The sequence below is a fragment of the Pagrus pagrus genome (assembly GCF_965226575.1).
Source record: "Pagrus pagrus genome assembly, chromosome: 9".
Taxonomy (NCBI): Eukaryota; Metazoa; Chordata; class Actinopteri; order Spariformes; family Sparidae; genus Pagrus; species Pagrus pagrus.
The window spans coordinates 27,279,497-27,296,880 of record NC_140193.1 but is presented as its reverse complement, the minus strand read 5'-3'; the positions used below and the strand labels follow the sequence as shown (position 1 = coordinate 27,296,880).

Sequence of the window (17,384 nt, the reverse complement as noted above, 5' to 3'; positions counted from 1 at the left end):
ACAGATGCTGGAAACATGCACAAAGACGTTTTTCCACTTAAACAGAGGCACATGCATGCAAAACACATGCAAATATGTTGACATGTAAACACAGACACACAGATCAAGTTAAGTCTGACTTTGATTTCAATAAAAGCATTTTGCTTTGAAATAGCTATTTTTCTTTGTTACCTTTTCAATGTCGATAAGGGTGACTGGGATGTTTCGGCCAACCAGAACCATCACTGTCCTGCCACACATATCTACACCTGGGGGGGGGGGGGAAACTAAAGTTCAATCACACACAGTCTCAAACTTATAACAGACAGAAACACAGGATGAACTGTCAGATGAAGTATGACTGTTGACGAGCCTTCATAGCTGCAGTGTTTCAACGCTGAATTCTCCAAAGATCATCTCTTAGTTGAACAAAGCGTATGTTAGTACGACATCTTTTTTAGATTTCATGTTTCATAGATCAAAAGTTTGATCAAAAATAACATTTGAGCATTTAAGCATTGTTTTAGTGCAGAAACAGTTTGTCAAATACATCATTCATAAAGGGAGAATGCCAAACATTCATTGGTAACAGCTTGCTGGTTTTTGGTTTTGACCATCTTTTGGTTTGAGGCAGCTGGTTGGACAAAAAAAAGGAATTTTCAGATGTCAACACAAGTTGTGACATTTTACTGACTAAATGAGGAATTGATTCTTTGTTTAAAAAAATAGATTAGAACAGATTAAATGATGAATAATGGAAAATATTTAGAGCGACAAATGGAAATAGAGGTTAATGGAGGCCATATCCCTGTTATATCAAAACTGCAGTTATTTATCTGAAGTTACCTGCATTTAAACATATCATATATTTAATTTTGATCTCTAAGGAGTAGTTGATTAATTGATTAGTCAATCGTCAAAAAAATTTTTTTGATGATTAGTCAATCATGTACCTTATTTATCAAACTAAGTTGCCAAACATTCTCTCGTTTACGCCTCTCACATGTCAGGATTTGCTGCTTTTCTCTTTTTCTATATAACTCTTAACTGAATTGGTCAGACTAAACAACTCATCTGAAAATATAATCTTGAGCTCTGTGAGCTCGTGAAAGTATTTTCTGATATGTTATACACTAAACGATTAATTGGTTAGTCAGAGTAAATCATTGCTAGTTAAATCAATCATGAAAATGATCATCATCGGAAGTTTCTGCTGTAATTTATTCATGATTATATAATGATATAAAGACACAGGCCGTCAACATCTCAGTTATCACTTTCAGACTATTTGTTATTATTTCAGACTACAAAACACATTTTCTTCATGTGAAAACCAGCTGTATGCCAGTCTTGATTTATTACAGTTCTTTATATTGTCTTTTTTTCTCTGCTATATGCACTTTAATGTTCATTATTTTTGTCTTGATGCTTTTGTGTTTTGTCAAACTGTTTTGTTTGTTGTATACGATGGTTCATTATTTTTAAGTCTATTTGAGTGGTATTATCCTAATTATTAATTTGATATCAAAATAGTAAACTACTCTGCTGCCTTGTGATGTGGCTTCCTGTAATAACTATTTGTATGTATGAATTTTTTGTCACATGGGGACACAGTGATAAACTGGTAAATAAAAACCAAGTCCTCTAGTCAATTTTTAAAATGATTTGTTTCATTTCAATTAAAAATTGTTATGATTTAAATCAGAACAAAATGGCCTCAGTAGGTTCCCTGGTTTGAGACAACAAGTTATAAACTGTCAGGGAATTTTGCATTAAAATATCATTTTAAATCTGAGGTCAAGGGCAAATTGGTATATGACCCCCAGAACCCAGTATGGGGCTAAACTGTATAAAAACACTGCCTCCTACTGGTTATGAGATTCAATTGCACCTCATGACAGCTGTGACTGGGGGAATGACCCCACCAGTACCGTCTGTATTCAATAAGGAGGCAGAACAATATGGGGATTCTGGCACAACTTCACCTGCTTCCAAGGTGCAAAGGGAAGAGAAGTCATAACAGGACAAAAGCCTAACCCGCTTATAGTATAGAGAACAACTTTATTATTAGACAAACCCTGATCTGTTTTGTTTTACTTTTACTAAATTCACTGAATTCAAGGATCCAATATATGATTTGTCTGTCTTCATTCCTCTTATTCTGTTTCACACACATACAGACACAAACATGTACCAGTTTGATATAAGGCCTTCAGTGCAGCGATGTCTGACAGGTCCTCTGCTCTCGCCCGACACAGCCAGCGATTGTAACTAAAGAGGAGAATCACACACAGAAATGGCTTTTCGATTTTTGGTTCATGGTTAGAAGGCTGCGACACACAGCACATAATACAGATTGGACTGCTGCCTCCCTAAAAATGTCAGTTATGTAACTATATATAAAAAGAAAAAAGTGGTTCATCTGGTAACGTTTTAAGTGCAGGTAGGCTACTAGTGGGTTTGTGAATAATGTGCGAGAGCCATAAGTAATCTCGGCTATGACTGGTAGAGATGCACAGTTCATGCAATAAAATCATCTTGTCGGTCAAACGGCTATAAAAATATTTTCATTTATGTTCTCATAATAAACGATATCCTTTAGAAATGTAAGTGTCAGCCAAAACTTCTTACAAAGCAGACTCCTCTGCACACTCAGGTGTTACTCTTGTGACCCCATGTTCCCCCGTCTGTCCCCTCTGTCAGCTACTGAGTGAAGCCAGAAGTGTCAATGGTAACATTGCTAATGCTAGTGTCCATTGAACACAACTGAGACTTGGAGCCTCGTATTTTGTCCTATGAATGTTTGTGTTGTCACAGCATGTTCCAGTTGAACTCTTACTTCCTCTGGTGTTGTTTCTGCATGGCCGCCTCTGACATCTGGCCCTGCAGGATCTGTTTCCGCTGTTTGTCCACATCACCCTCCATGCGGGCGAAAGCGTGATTCCCCACCTGACCCAGATCCAACTCCAGACTCTCCTCTTCAGAATCGTCTGCATTAAAAATAAAAAAAAAGATGATAATCAGTAATTTACTTGTAACTTACTTCACTAGCTATAATGGATTCATTATGGTAGAGTTATGATGAAGTAGGAAGCACATAAGTCAAATATTGCAGCATATTCATTGAAACACATTAGTGTTCCCAGATGCAACACACACGAGACCCTAAGTGTACTTCTTACAGGATCAAAGCAATAAATTATCCTGGATCTAGCTTCATTGTGATATTTAATATGATAATTTTTACCCCAAAAGATCTACTGTATTACTACATTTGCATAATGTGCTGGCTTGCCTGTCTTTGTTTTTGTACTTCCCTGATCCTCATCTATCTGAAGCATGACATTATTTGTGTGTGTGTTTGTGAAAAAGCTGCCACTGACTTAACTCAGAGGACAGAATTCCGGCTCAGCTTCAAGTCTGTTTCTCTGCTTGTTTTTCTTCAACCACATGTATTCTCATACGCATGTCCGCACATTTTATCTACATCCAAATGGACATGTGTGTCTGTCAGTATGTATACAGCAGCCTGTTGTTATTGGGTTTCACTCGCAGGCCGCCTGCTTGCTTTGGATCAACATCCTGAGGCCACATCTCGCTTCTTTGAAGCATCATGCCAGCAGACCGTCGGGCTGCAGATCAATGGAGGCAACAGGCTCATCGCTGAAACCACAAACTCTTCCTAACACATGGGCTGGTGTTACTTTCACAATCCTCTTCACCAAAAACTAACATTTAGACGAAGTGCAGCAAAAGCTTAGGCTGCTAAAATAAGAGGTCAAATAAAATACAGTTTATATGACGGTTGAAGGCCTTGAAGGGAGTTCAAACTGTTTGCTGCCAATAGTCAAAATGTCTTATTATACCCATCCTTGCTTGTCTTATTTTTTTTGCAACGGAGCCAACTACTGTACAGACTGTGGTACAAGTATCAGCCCACTCTCAATTGCTCCATTACAATGAGAAAAACTCCTCAGTCTACATATACATGGAGGACAAGTAAACGTAAAAATCATAAAACATAAAAATAAAATGTCTTTTGGGGCCACACTGAGCCTCCAGGACAGCTTCAATGGGCATTGATATAGATTCTACAAGTTTCTGGAACAGTACTGGATAGACCTCACTTGGTATTGGCATGTCGACCATTATTAATTGAAGGGATTTTAGATACTGATTATGACACTGCAACATTCACAGCTGCCTAGTTCTCCGCTACTTCCCTGTCAGATCTTGACTGTATACCTTCTTATCAAGGGAAAAAAGGTCAGGAAATCATTCCCATAATTGTGGCAGTGATAATTTGGGGGTTCAGGAGAAATGGGCCACTATTGTTCTGAGATGATAACTGTGAGTTGCCTCCAGTGCAGATAAGATGATGAAGTTGAGTATTCACACTCTCTTTGACCTTACACAAATGCATTGAATAACATCCAACAAAACAGTCTACCTTAAAAGTTCCTAGCAGCTGCCAGTGCTGTAATAAGATGCATCCAGGTGCCTGCAGGAACTGAACGCTAGCTTAGCCACATTTTTACAGCTTAACATATTAGATGAACTTGACCTCTCTCTGCCTGCACTGCAACTTACTGCAAACAAGCACATGACAAAAAGCTAAGAAGAACAACTCTGGACCAAAAGCAGTTTGTGTTTTGAACCTGAAATGAGAAGGTATCATTCAAGGATTCAGAGAAATACAATAAATCAAGTCAGTTCATGCCTGATTTCCCACTTTTAGGATTTCTATATCAATTCCTAGCTTTAACATGTACAGATGAAACCATCCAACATACAGTATAATTTGACTTAATGGATGTAAATGATTTATTTCATGTCTGAAATCACCCTAAATAAGACTGAAATGGACTTCTCACCCTTATGTTGCGATTAAGAGTTTACCACTGAAAACATGCTCTCCTTTGTAAGTCAGCAGAACGTTCAACGCACTTATTATTAAGATTTATTCCCACTGTTTTATCACGGTCAAAAGTATGGGAAGGATGGAAAGATGGATGAATGGATGAAAACATAATGCCTGCAGCCATGGTTATCGCTGGTGTCGAGCCATAGAAACGTCTTTTAAATGAGGAGAGTGGAATTAATTTGAAGTTAAATAAAAACATGGTGTCCCAAAACAACCTCTGAGTTCAGAACACCAAAGAAAAACACCTGCTCTGTGTTAGCCAGGCATGCTGCTCACTTGATACGCTTAATATGCAGATGATACTCTGTGGAAAACATGTAGTCCTCCAAAAAGGAGCGACTCGCCGAATGAGTGAGACTGCAGAGCGAGTAGGTATCAGTGTGTGTAGGTACTAGTGTGGGCTAAAGACCAGGGGCCGTATTCCTAAAGATTCTTAGTGCAAAGAGTTGCTCCTAGTGGCCAAATTCTAAGAAAATTCTTAGAATCATGATGTTTTCTTAGAATTTCCCCTAAAAGTGAAGAGTAGATCCTAGTAAAGATAAAAGCTATTCCTAAAGAATCCTAGCTCTTAAGAGAGCTCCTAAGGTGAGATCTGTTAAGAGCAGAGAAGAGGACTTTTAAGCGGCTTAGGAGTTCCCTAAGCAGAGGACAAAATGGCGGACGGAAGAGGCAGGAGAGATATTCTCCAAACATTGGATGACAGTGAATTAATGAAACGCTACAGATTGGATCGTGCAGGAATCATGTTTGTGGTTGATCTCATTAGAGATGTACTTACTTCTCCAACCCAACGCCACAGTGCAATACCACCTGAAATGAAAGCCAATCAACACTGCTTCTTATAGGCCAGTCAGCAATCACAGACATTGATGAAAGCTGAGACATTTTACCCTCGTTAACACCAAATTGAGTTGAAATGTTGAAAGTGCAAAAATTACCAGCATGGCAATTAATATAAGCAAATAAATATAACTATCACTATGTGAATACTGTGCAAGTGGGCCTAAGTTTTCACACATTTTGTAGGATAATTTTAAAGTATAACTTACTATTCATCTAACAGATATTATCTTTTATGTGAAATATTATTCAAAATTACACAGTCTGCATAAGATTAGATTCTATGATTAAGTTTATCGATTTGAGGGTCCATCCTTTGCCCATTATCACCAAAAGTATATTTTGTATCTAGCTTTTAGGATCAACCAATCACAGCTTTTGAAATGATGACTCATACCTAGCAACGGGGTCAACCACACCTCCTCACTAAGATAGGAGTTTCTGTCCATTCCTTGGTCAGAGTTGTCTGAGAATGTTCTGGAATCACTCCTAAGCTAAGACTCCTTGCTAGAAATTTTTAAGTTAAGTTAGGAGCTCTCAGAATCTTTAAGAATACGGGCCCAGATGCTCAGCTGACCCTATTTGAAAATATTGTGCTACACAGCTCTTCTATTCCTTGACTGGCTCACCAACTGACCAAGCACGGACACACTGTCCTCATCAGAATTTAATTGTTGTCCAGACCTTCATTTTTTGGGCTGCATTTGATGTTTTGGTTTACTGAGTGGTTGACGGGTTGACTTCGACACTGGACAGGTGATTGACTGGTTGCCTGAATGTCCTGTTGACTGATTTACTGATCAGTTGACAGGCTGACTGTTGGCGGTTTAAATGGTAGGCAAATGTTTGACTGACTCACTACTTGGCTGACTGATTAAGTGACTGAACAGCTGGTCAACACTCTAGTGTTATTTTGTTTTAAATGTTTTTCATATTGAAAATGTGCATTTTTAAAAAATTTAAAACAGATACAATTTAAGATGGTAACACTTCAAATGTTGTATTTATTAAAATGAGTTATGTCTTTTATGTGACACAATCAAAGCCCTCATCTGTCTGAGATCAAAATTATACTAGAGGGAAAAAAACACAAATGCCTCCCCTTCCTCAGTGTGTGATGAGTGAGGACAGACATGGAAATGAATCAAAAATTAAATTACGTCTGTGTGTGTTTATTTAGCTGACTCTTACAGCCATAAAAGCATAGCAGTTGATCTTGGACTATTTTTTATTGGCACAAGATGAGAACACACAAGACTCTATAATTAAATAACTGACTGAAAAAACAAAAGGTCTACTCTGATAAATAGATTGCTGGCACGAAAGTGAACCACATTATTTGTCCTTTCTTATGCCGGGAAACATTTCGTCACATCACAAAAATACTTGTTTAAATTGTCTACCTTCCAGGGTGCCGGGTTTCTCGGCGATGCGGATCTGTCTCTCTGGGACGACAGGCTCGCCCTCAGAGTTGCCGATGTCAGCTGGGATGAGAGGCAGGCAAGCCTTCTCCTCTTCCTCAGAGCGAGGGTAGTACAGAGGAAGTAACTTCTTGTATACAGACTAAAAGAACACACACACATATTCATATCAATTTCAAGAAATATACACACTGAAATATTAGAGGCAGCATAAGGAATATGTATGCCTGTACCGAAGCCCCCTCCATCGCAAAATCCCCTAACCAACAAACACATCCTCTACATGACGCGATTGGCCAGGTGAGGTAAGCATGGTCTCAACTTCTCTCTCATTTTTGTCTCTACGTATAAGTGCAATTATGAATGTGTTTGAGGAAACACAGTCTAAAAGTGTCCTCCATTATCTCCATCGAGTGAATATCAATTCTTGCCTCAATATGAGCCTCTGAGTGTGACTGTTGAGAACAGCTATAAACATGGTTTGATGACATGTCATGAACTCGTCTTCTTTGAGCAGACTGACACCTTAATGTTTTCTCAATTAAGGGGAGGAATTGTCTGAAGGATGCAGCCCAATAAAATGCCTTCAGAGGACCCAAACTTTGCTTCTCATCAAATGATTAATTCAGAACTTCCAATTTTTTCATCGAGAAGATGCCCTGAGACAGCCAGCAATGTGCAAATGTAAACATAACATAACATAACCCGAAACCAAGAGGCAATGTCTTTACATAAATTCTTAGTGGCCAGTCAGGGTAAGAATAAATATCCTTTTGCAGGTTTAGCTGACATTGGTGAAAAACTTTTACTTCCTTTCAAGTTGGCTTTTTTCTGACTACACTTTTAAGTCAACCATACTGTGACTGTTGCTAAATACAGTTAAAGGTAACTGTCACAGATTAATGTCATACAAACCTCCTCTGTGTCTGATACTGTGAACACCACGGCCTCTAAGCTGTTTCCATGATTCTCCAGGAACCTGCGCACTGTTCCTATAAACATGTGAACACACGCGCGTTCACGCACACACACACGCACACACACACACACACACACACACACACACACACACACACACACACACACACACACACACACACACACACACACAAGTGTTAACAAGTGTTACTTTACATATTGACACATGCCATTGACTTAATGAGGTCATATTATGCTAATTTTCAGATTTCACATTATTTTTCTTATATGTGTATTGCTGCAGCACCCTTTAAACACTGTGTCTTGAATGCTTGCTTTAGCTACAGATTGAAACATCTGACCTCTGTTCAATCTTTGGTTAGAGTTGCACATGCGCATTACTTAACGGGCAGGATGTAGCCAATCAGAGGCAGAGTAGAGCGGTCATGCCGAGCAAGGTAGTATGATCAAAAAGCATAATACGACCTCTTTAACAATGAAAGGAATTAGGAATTTTGATTGATTAACTCCAACTATAAATGGCAAAAAAAAAATACCCTGTGCAAACAATTTCACCAAATTTCTTGTTTTTCCTGGTCAATAGTCCAAAAACAAGATTTTTTTTCACATATAACGCAACATAATCATTAAAAAATGTGCCATTGACTGTTTGCCATTTATGTTTTTTAAGTGGCCTAAACAATTTATTCATTATCAATAAATTGTTTCAGTGGATCAAGATATTTACTGGTCATGTCAGTATGACCAGAACAATAACTTTTGAAAATGGAAAAATAATAAACCCATATGTATTAACTTGTGTGTCTGTATTTGGTAAACTATCTAAATCTTCTATCTAACTATCTTTTTGTTAAAGCTGTTTTAGAGAGGTTCTGGTTTGTGTTGCTGTTGGATTGTACCAACAGGTGTTTCCATACAAATACAGACACGTTTTTGAGGAAACAGCCCGTACATACATGCACCGATCAGCCACAACATTAAAACCACGAACAGTTGAAGAGAAAAACATTGATAATCTAGTTACAGTGCAATGTGCTGCAAGGAAACCTTGGGTCCTGGCATTCATGTGGATGCCACTTGACACGGATCACCCACCCACACACACAGACGAGTGGGTGGTGTGTGTCAAGAGGCATCCACATGAATGCCAGGACCCAAGGTTCCCCAGCAGAACATTGCATTTCAAATCAATGCAAAATCAATAATACACACTTCACCTGTCCGTTGCTTTAATGTTGTGGCTAGTCGGTGTATATGTATGTACTCCTGATGCATCACCTCCACTGCTGGATATGTAATATATTTGGATGCATCTGCAACATGGCTGTTTTATTTTATCTTATCAGGACATCGATTGAGCTTAATGGACCATGAAAATTAAATTGAATGCTAGCAGACATGAAGAATTGTAGTTTGTGTTAAAATTAAATTAGCCTGTCCACCTGTATAATTTGTTGACCTAATTTGCTGTGTATATAGTATATACAGCCACAAGTTGTATGTCGTATTGTCCACTAGTGATTAGGTGTTTGGTGTGTTTTTGTATGATCCTGGCTGCAGGCTTACTTACCCATAGGGGACAATCAAGATACCTTGAACCTTGAACCAATGTGTGTGTATTTGTGTGACAAGGTTAGTGCTGTTATTTAGTTTTCAAGATAATTATCTAAGTACGTAGATACAGTATGTAGAAAAAGATGAAATATGACAGGATAAAGAGATTTCACTATGAATTTTAGGTTGTGTACGCCTGTATCTCACTGATAAAAAGCTGTGTGTGTGATGTTGTAAATGTCTTACTGAGAGCGATGTGTGTAGCGTCCTCCAGTGGGTAACCTCTTTTGGTCGTGCTCACCACACAGAAGCCCACAGACGCCATTGACTGCTCTCTGAAGCGACAAGATAAACAATCTCATGTACCGTACACCACATTTACGGATGGTTAGGTGGGTTCCACAGACACACAGACACACACACACACGAAAAACCAAGATAACTACACATACCACTGCATAGTAAATGACAAAAGTTCCTTTCGTTTTGAAAATTCAGTATACTTTATATATGTTAGATTATTCTTGATTCATGGTCTATTTTACAATATTTTACATATTTAACATTGTATAATGTTAAATGGATAAAATGTTAAATAAACCAAACATTTTACATGATTATAAATGTTAATTACACATACCATTTTGCATGAATAATTTACTCATATATTTTTGCTTTTTGCTTCCTGTGGCCAATGTGTGAATCAGAGATTTTTTGAGAAGAACTGGGAAGCTCAGAGTTGTTTTCATCAAATCATTATATCTATTTGTACCCATCAGGCACAAACACTGGGCCTCATGCAGCAACATTCTCTTACATTTCTCTTATATTTTCTATTACTTTTTGTCAAAAAAAAAAAAAAAAAAAAGAGAAGTCAAGATGCAGATGCACTAAACGTTCTTAGCATCCAGATCTGCTTTAACCCAGGTATGCTGAATGATGAATCCCACCTGGATTAAATTCAATTGGAGGTGCATGGCCCATTGTTTGTTCTTAGCATAGGTAATGCCCACTAAACACCATATAAGGGCAGGTGTTGTGCTGTGTGCAAATAGCCAACACTGGCACAGCAATTGGAGAGATGCCCCCAAAACAGGATCGTAAGAAGGAGGAGAATGTCAGCAGCAGTGAACTTGAGGTATTGTTAAATCACATAAAACAATGTAAACATGTGATCTTCCACAGCGTCAGCACTGGTGTTACAGGAACGTCAAAAACACAGTATCAGGGCACCTCTACTGAGCCTTCAGCACTCCAATTGTGCGCTCTACCACGGAGTGGGTGTACCGGTGGTTGTAAGAGCGCTCCTGTCTGGTCTGGGGATATGCCAGGGGGTCATCAGCCATGGAGTGAGGGCAGTGAGGGCATCTGGAGAGGGTTCATTGATCTGTATATGCGTGGAATCTACAGCAAACTACACAATGATATTTGGCGGTACAGCAAAAAAAGCGGGAGCAATATGTATTGGGGCATGAAAGATGTTATCGCTTTCAGTACTCTCGGAAGCTCACAGCTCAAAGAGGACTGTGAAATGTCTGACCTGTCTCCCATCTCTCTCTGAAGAGATCCTGTGGCCCAAACTCCGCGTGAGCAGAGTACTTGGAGGCACTGAATTTGACAGCCATGTGTTTCACCTAAATTGAGGCTCCAGGTTACTGCGCAAATCCATAAGCAGTGCTTGTGGCAATCTGAAATGACTCAGCAGCCATTCATCTGTCTCATCAAAGTTATCTGTGCGATCTCTAAAAACAATCTCTGTGTCTAGCAGTAGTAGATAAGCCATGATTCAGCTGCTGAACGCAATTACGCTCAATTGACCAATAGTATTTTGGTCATAGTAAGAGTGCTCTCAACCACTCTTACAATTTTCTCTTACCAAAGAGAAGCGCAAAAATAAGAAAACATTGGTGAATGCCAGAAATCAATGGGTACAAACACAAATAAGAGAAAATGTGTATATCACTTCTTGCATGAGGCCCAATATTTAGCAAAAAAAAAATAAAATTAAATCGGAGAGGAAAGAAGAATAAATCTGAAATCAAATCAATCAAATCAAAAAATCTGTCATCATCTGTCAAGACAGCTCAACTCTACAAGAAATGAATGCATTTCACTTATATAACATGTTGCTTCACCAGATTAACACACAATGAGTAGTGAACCTGTGTGTGTCTTTGATTAAACTAATACTGCCTGGTTTAAGAGCGATTGAGGGGCTGACGGACTGAACGTCTTATTGAATGACTTGTTGATTTGACGGTTCTTACGCAGCCAGCTGCATGATGTTCCTGTAGCAGCTGTACAGCGAGCTCTCCGCCGCCGTCCTGTACTTGGCTTTGTATTTTGGTCCCACTGTGTGGATGATAAACCTCGCTGCCAGGTTGAAGCCTTTGGTTAGCTTCGCTTCTCCTGTCCGACATCCTGCACACAAAAATGCAAAGCAAACTCATTTACCATTCAGTATGAAGTCAAGGCAGAAAGAATCTGAAAAATGGCTGCAAAGGCGGGTGACTGATCTATTTGTGCATCAAAGCTTCTACAATTGCTGCATTAGCAACAAAAAAAAAATCCAAATGCGTTTTTCTTTTCAAAGTTGAATTTTCATAAATGGTAGCCTTAAAGATTCAAGTTATTCAGATTACAAGAACATATCTGGTATCCAGCCATAAAAATATTTTCAGTTTGTCAACTTGCAGCATGTCACTAGCCTAATATCACTTTGGTTAATGACATGACATTGTTGTTCACTAGGGCTGCATGACGTGGTGAAAAATAAATCAATATCACATTGAGATTATTGTGACAGATCTTGCCATTGCGATATGATTCATGATTAGTTAGAATGATCACTTTTGCTTCCTAATTTTCATTTTCACTGAAACTATTTGAATTATGATGATATGAAAGTTGTCTGTACCAAACTAACACGTTTTCTTACATATGGAGAACAAGATTTGTAGGCCAGGACATCTCTGCAGCACTACAGTACTACATTATAATGCTGTTCTGTTACACATTTTACCTTCATCAAACAACTGCAACTTCTCCTGATTTGGATATTGCACTCAGCCATAATGTGGTCTCAATTGATTTGTGATTAATTGTGCACCTGGTGCTCACAAACAATACAATTTACAACAGCAACATCCCTTTCCAAAATATGTGGAATTTTTCTGTTTGTTATGTGGATTATGTAGAGCAGCGTTCTTCAGTCCTGGCCCTCTGGGCCCCCTGCCCTGCATGTTTTAGATGTTTTCCTGCCACCACATACTGTTTCAAATGAATGGGTCGTTATCAGGCTTTAGCAGAGTCACTGAATAGTTTGTTTAGTATGAAATCATATAAATGTACCATCACTTTGGACTATTCACCATGGGTATAGTGTTGGTTCAAACTTGCGCAATCTTTTTAAAATTTTATTTAATTATTATTATTTTGGCCTTTCATGGCTTTATTTGGGAGGACAGCTCGAGAGTGACAGGAAATTGTATGAGAGAGAGGGGATGACATGCAACAAAAGGTCCACAGAAAGATTCAAACCCTGGGGCACTGCGGCGAGGACACAGCCTCTGTACATGGGGAGCAGGCTGTAGCAACTGAGTTACTGGGGTGAACCGACCAGAAACAATCTATGCCAAGCAGCACTAAAGCTGTCCTGGCACCTTGTGGTGGCTAGACACCTTACTAAAGACACTGTTCATTTTGTAGTACTTTTTGAAGCATATTTAATAAATTAATAAATAAACAAAAACATAAATAAACATGCTCTCTTCCAAAGTCAGTATGTGTTACTGATGTTTCACAGTATTAGATACATTTAGTTTTCAGTTTTATCTCAGAGTTTCACTTTGCATTTCTTCATGAGAGCAGCTGTGGAGTTGTTGTAGATCAGCAATGTAATGACCCTTTATATTCATTTCAGCTGATCATCATGTGCCTGGTTATGTCTGTGTAAAACAATCAGAGAATTCAGATTCGTATCTTCTGTTCTCCGACTGACATTTATGCCTTCTGCCTCCAGACATGAGCCTGCAACATCACTGAGGAGGGAAACTCAAATCAGACTTTCTGCTGGAGTTGCAGCTCATCTTTGCAGTTTTTCCCTCAACCCACCTTTGAGTTTGAGCAGCTCGTCTCGCAGCTCAGGCCCCGCCAGCCGATGGATGCTGTCAGACACTGGGTTCTTGTCATTAAGCGACTCGTTGCTGGTGTTCACGATTGAGGTGCAATTCAGCAGGGCCACGTCACCAGTGCTGTTGTGGAAAGAAAAAAAGTTACTCTTCTAAAACTTATAAGGGTCTGAATGATATGATATGTCATTCATGGTATCTGGCTACAAATGACATCCATCTTTTAGATTTTATTTCACTCAAAATCCTGCATGAATCTCAAACAGGCACCAGATTTTTTGTGTTTGGTGTGTTTTTGTTGTATCATTTTGTCTGGTTGTCCTCATGTTATATTGCTACTGGTACAAACTCTTAACTTGTTTTATTCAATGTTTCTCTAGTAATCTAAATCAGTTTCATACCTCTACGAATACACACATTTATCCAAACAACCTTGAAGATTGAGCCATTTAGCCAAAGTAAAAAGCTTATTTTATTGCTTCAGTAAAGTCATTTCTTCATTGTGAAGCCCCGCAGGGTGTGTTTGGAAAGAATAATGAGGAACTGCTTGTGTTGAAAGAAACTGGTCACAGGACAAGTTTAGCCTCCAAGATCGAGAAGCAAGAGGCTTTTTTTAACATCATCCCTCGTAGGTTAATAGAAGAGGAGGCACAATCCAAAACAACCCAGGCTGCCATAAACTACACTAACTCTTACTCAGACACAGCTTGATGACAGTATCTCAGTGTGTCTGATTCTTTAGGTTACAAATGTTGCTTGTGAAGCAAAATGGTAACAAGTATTTTCCCACATAAGCAGCTTTATATAAGCAGGGTTACATCAACACAAACATTTCAGTCTCCCCCTCCCCCATTTATCATAGAAACAAACTTCTTTGCATGAATGTGTATTGCTTGACAGTAAGGGGTGTGCCATATGAAATTGCTCATCATAATAGTGGCATCATTTTTAATGTGATAAAAAAATGTGACATGTTGACATGTTTATGTGATGACTAATGCAGCAACAAGCATCTCTGAAAGTGAAAGTACTGTTGGTGCCAGCTCTGCTCTGCTGAGTTGGTTCCAAAAAAGGAGGTGACTTAGTGCAGCGGTGCTTTGGTTTCAAGAGCTCAGAGCAACAGCACACAATGGTCAAGTGGAAGCAGTCAGAAGAGTTAAGAAGATGCTAACAGCAACAGGGAACAACACAACACAGTAGCCCTAGTAGCTTTGAGTCGTTACAAAAAAACAAACAACAAAATGCCTGGTTCAGGGAAGTCAAAACTTTTTCAACTGGAGGGCCAAATATAAAATGTGTTGGTGAGCCGTGGGCCAAAAACAAACACCTGTATTGTATACAATTGTACAATTGTATACAATGTATTGCATTGTATTGTATTGTTAAGATGCAAAATGGCACTAGGATCCCAACTTTGCTTAACTGATCGACTTCTTACTGTCACTCTGCCGTTTGTGCTCAGATTATCAGAAAAATATCTGTTTAATGAGGCTCATTTACTGTCGGAGTGAACTGAAAAATGTCTCAAATGTGAAAAGCCAACACAAAAACAAAAGCATTTATGAATGATCTTAAATTTAAGATTAAGTATTCAATTGTATGACTATTTGCTGGCTTCAGTTTATATTGTTCAGTATTATGAGAAGCATAGGTTTATCTGGAAGACAATAACAGCCTGTCAAATGTTCACATGTTTATACTGGTCACTGTCACTCACATTTACGTAAGCGAGTGCTGTGTCTGTGACACTTATGTTGGGTTGCATGGAAATCGTGGGATCTCAATCATGTTTCAGCTTTCTACCATCTTTCTCTAGAATCATGGTTCTCATCCTGGGGGCTAGGAACTCATGTGAGGAGCAGGAAAATGATGACCAAGGAAGAAGAAATAACTGTTCAATTTCAGAAAACTATATTTTTAAAAAAAATCTTCATTTTTTCTTTTTTCATGAAAACTGTAAATAATTGTATCACTTCTGAAATGTATTCAAATGTAATAACCTACAGTTATAAGAGAAAATGTATCTATGCTGGGAATGTTCACCATTCATAGGCACAATCAACCTGTGACAAAGTGGTCACCAGCTTAATGATACTACTGCTTGCAGGTCAGATTTTCTTGAAGCTCTGGTCATGTTGGTGCAGCAGGAATGTGCTCACTGCTGATGGCAGAGCAGGGGAGGGCTGCTACAACAACAGGGCTCTTATAGAGAGGCTGCTGCCAAGTCAGGCTGCAGTTGGTCATGTGTTTGTCCACAAAAGATTTATGAGGTGATCTGGACTCTGAACTGGTCTGGGCAAGCACATGGAGAGACACAGTCAGCGTTCACACTACAGATCTAAAACTGCTGCGAATACCTGATGAGTATGCATGTGCAGAGTACCAATAAAGACTGTCACAAGCACGTCTATGTCTGAGCTTCTCCTGCTTCTGTCTGAGCTTTTACTACTCAGCAACCTGTCACCAGACATGGGGCCACTCTGAATTCATCTAAACTCTTTTGAGCTAGTTAGAAATATTACAAAACTGCAAACTAACTCAATCTAATCAGAGAAACATTAAAGTCCAGCCTGGGTGAATTCATCCTCTCCACACCGTTGGCTGAATTGAGTGAAACCACATGATTCAATTTAAAACACAAAGCAATGATTTAATAAAGGAACTCAGTGCACTGATACTATAAACCAACATTTCCTCAACAGACTTCAGGATGACAAATGGGCAGACAAGACAATATTTTTCTTTTTAAAAGAGCATGACCCTACCATGAGATTCATTTTGTAAACATTACGGAAAATCTAATTCTTTACTCCAATGAAAAGAGGATTTATAGCTTGATCTCTTGGCTGAAGGAAAAACGTCCACTCCACTTCGATCCACAGCAATTCCAACAAGTACAAAGCCGGAATAACCTTTAATTGCACTTTCCTGATTAATAGAAAGCAATATGGAATTCAAGAGCCAGAGTCACAGTATGTTAGATTTTCCTGTTCCCTCTCTTTGCTGCAAAATGGTTCAAAGCAACAGCTGGATGTGATGTGTGATCCAAGGAAAGCCAATACAAACTGAGGTAAACATGAGTATACATTAGGTTTGTAAAGATCATTTTCAGGACAACAACAACTGATGCTAATGCTAAGAAGTTAATGCTCACTTCTCCCATTAAATGGCCATTTCACACTTAAATGAAAAGTGTGATGGGTGCAAATCACATTTTCCATTGATTAGGACGTATGATTAGTTTGTTTACACATTAAATTCACATTAAAGAGAATGATTACATGACCATCTGAGGAGTTTGAACTACATGGGTTTAATTCTGATGGTACCAGTGCCAACTAAATTCAGTTCAGGTCAGTTCAGGTCACACTTCTTGTGTAAGGATCCCATGATTTTGGTAAGCACAAATGGAGTAGAAACAACTAAATTAATTATTGATGCTAAATTTAAAATGATTATGATGATGAAGAAAAGTACTGGGCAGGCCTCAGAAGCAGCATTTACATTTTAAGGGACACAAAAACCCAGACCGATGAAATATAAAATTTTCGCTGACAAGATCACTGAAAAAACTGAACTAAGTCTTATCATGCAGCT

The 17,384-nt window shown here is 38.7% G+C and overlaps 1 protein-coding gene across 3 annotated transcripts in view; it reads right to left on the bottom strand.

Moving 5' to 3' along the window:
- The window catches only part of gdap2 (ganglioside induced differentiation associated protein 2), a 47,921-nt gene that overhangs the window by 24,560 nt on the left and 5,977 nt on the right, over window positions 1-17,384 (bottom strand). For all 3 annotated transcript variants that reach the window (XM_084362472.1, XM_084362471.1, XM_084362473.1), the window contains exons 3-10: window positions 13,771-13,910; window positions 11,925-12,078; window positions 9,904-9,992; window positions 8,080-8,156; window positions 7,147-7,306; window positions 2,819-2,969; window positions 2,174-2,250; window positions 172-248 (exon numbers count right to left, since the gene is read on the bottom strand). In XM_084362472.1, the coding sequence (XP_084218598.1) occupies window positions 172-248; window positions 2,174-2,250; window positions 2,819-2,969; window positions 7,147-7,306; window positions 8,080-8,156; window positions 9,904-9,992; window positions 11,925-12,078; window positions 13,771-13,910 (925 nt within the window). The remainder of the gene's footprint in view (window positions 1-171; window positions 249-2,173; window positions 2,251-2,818; window positions 2,970-7,146; window positions 7,307-8,079; window positions 8,157-9,903; window positions 9,993-11,924; window positions 12,079-13,770; window positions 13,911-17,384) is intronic.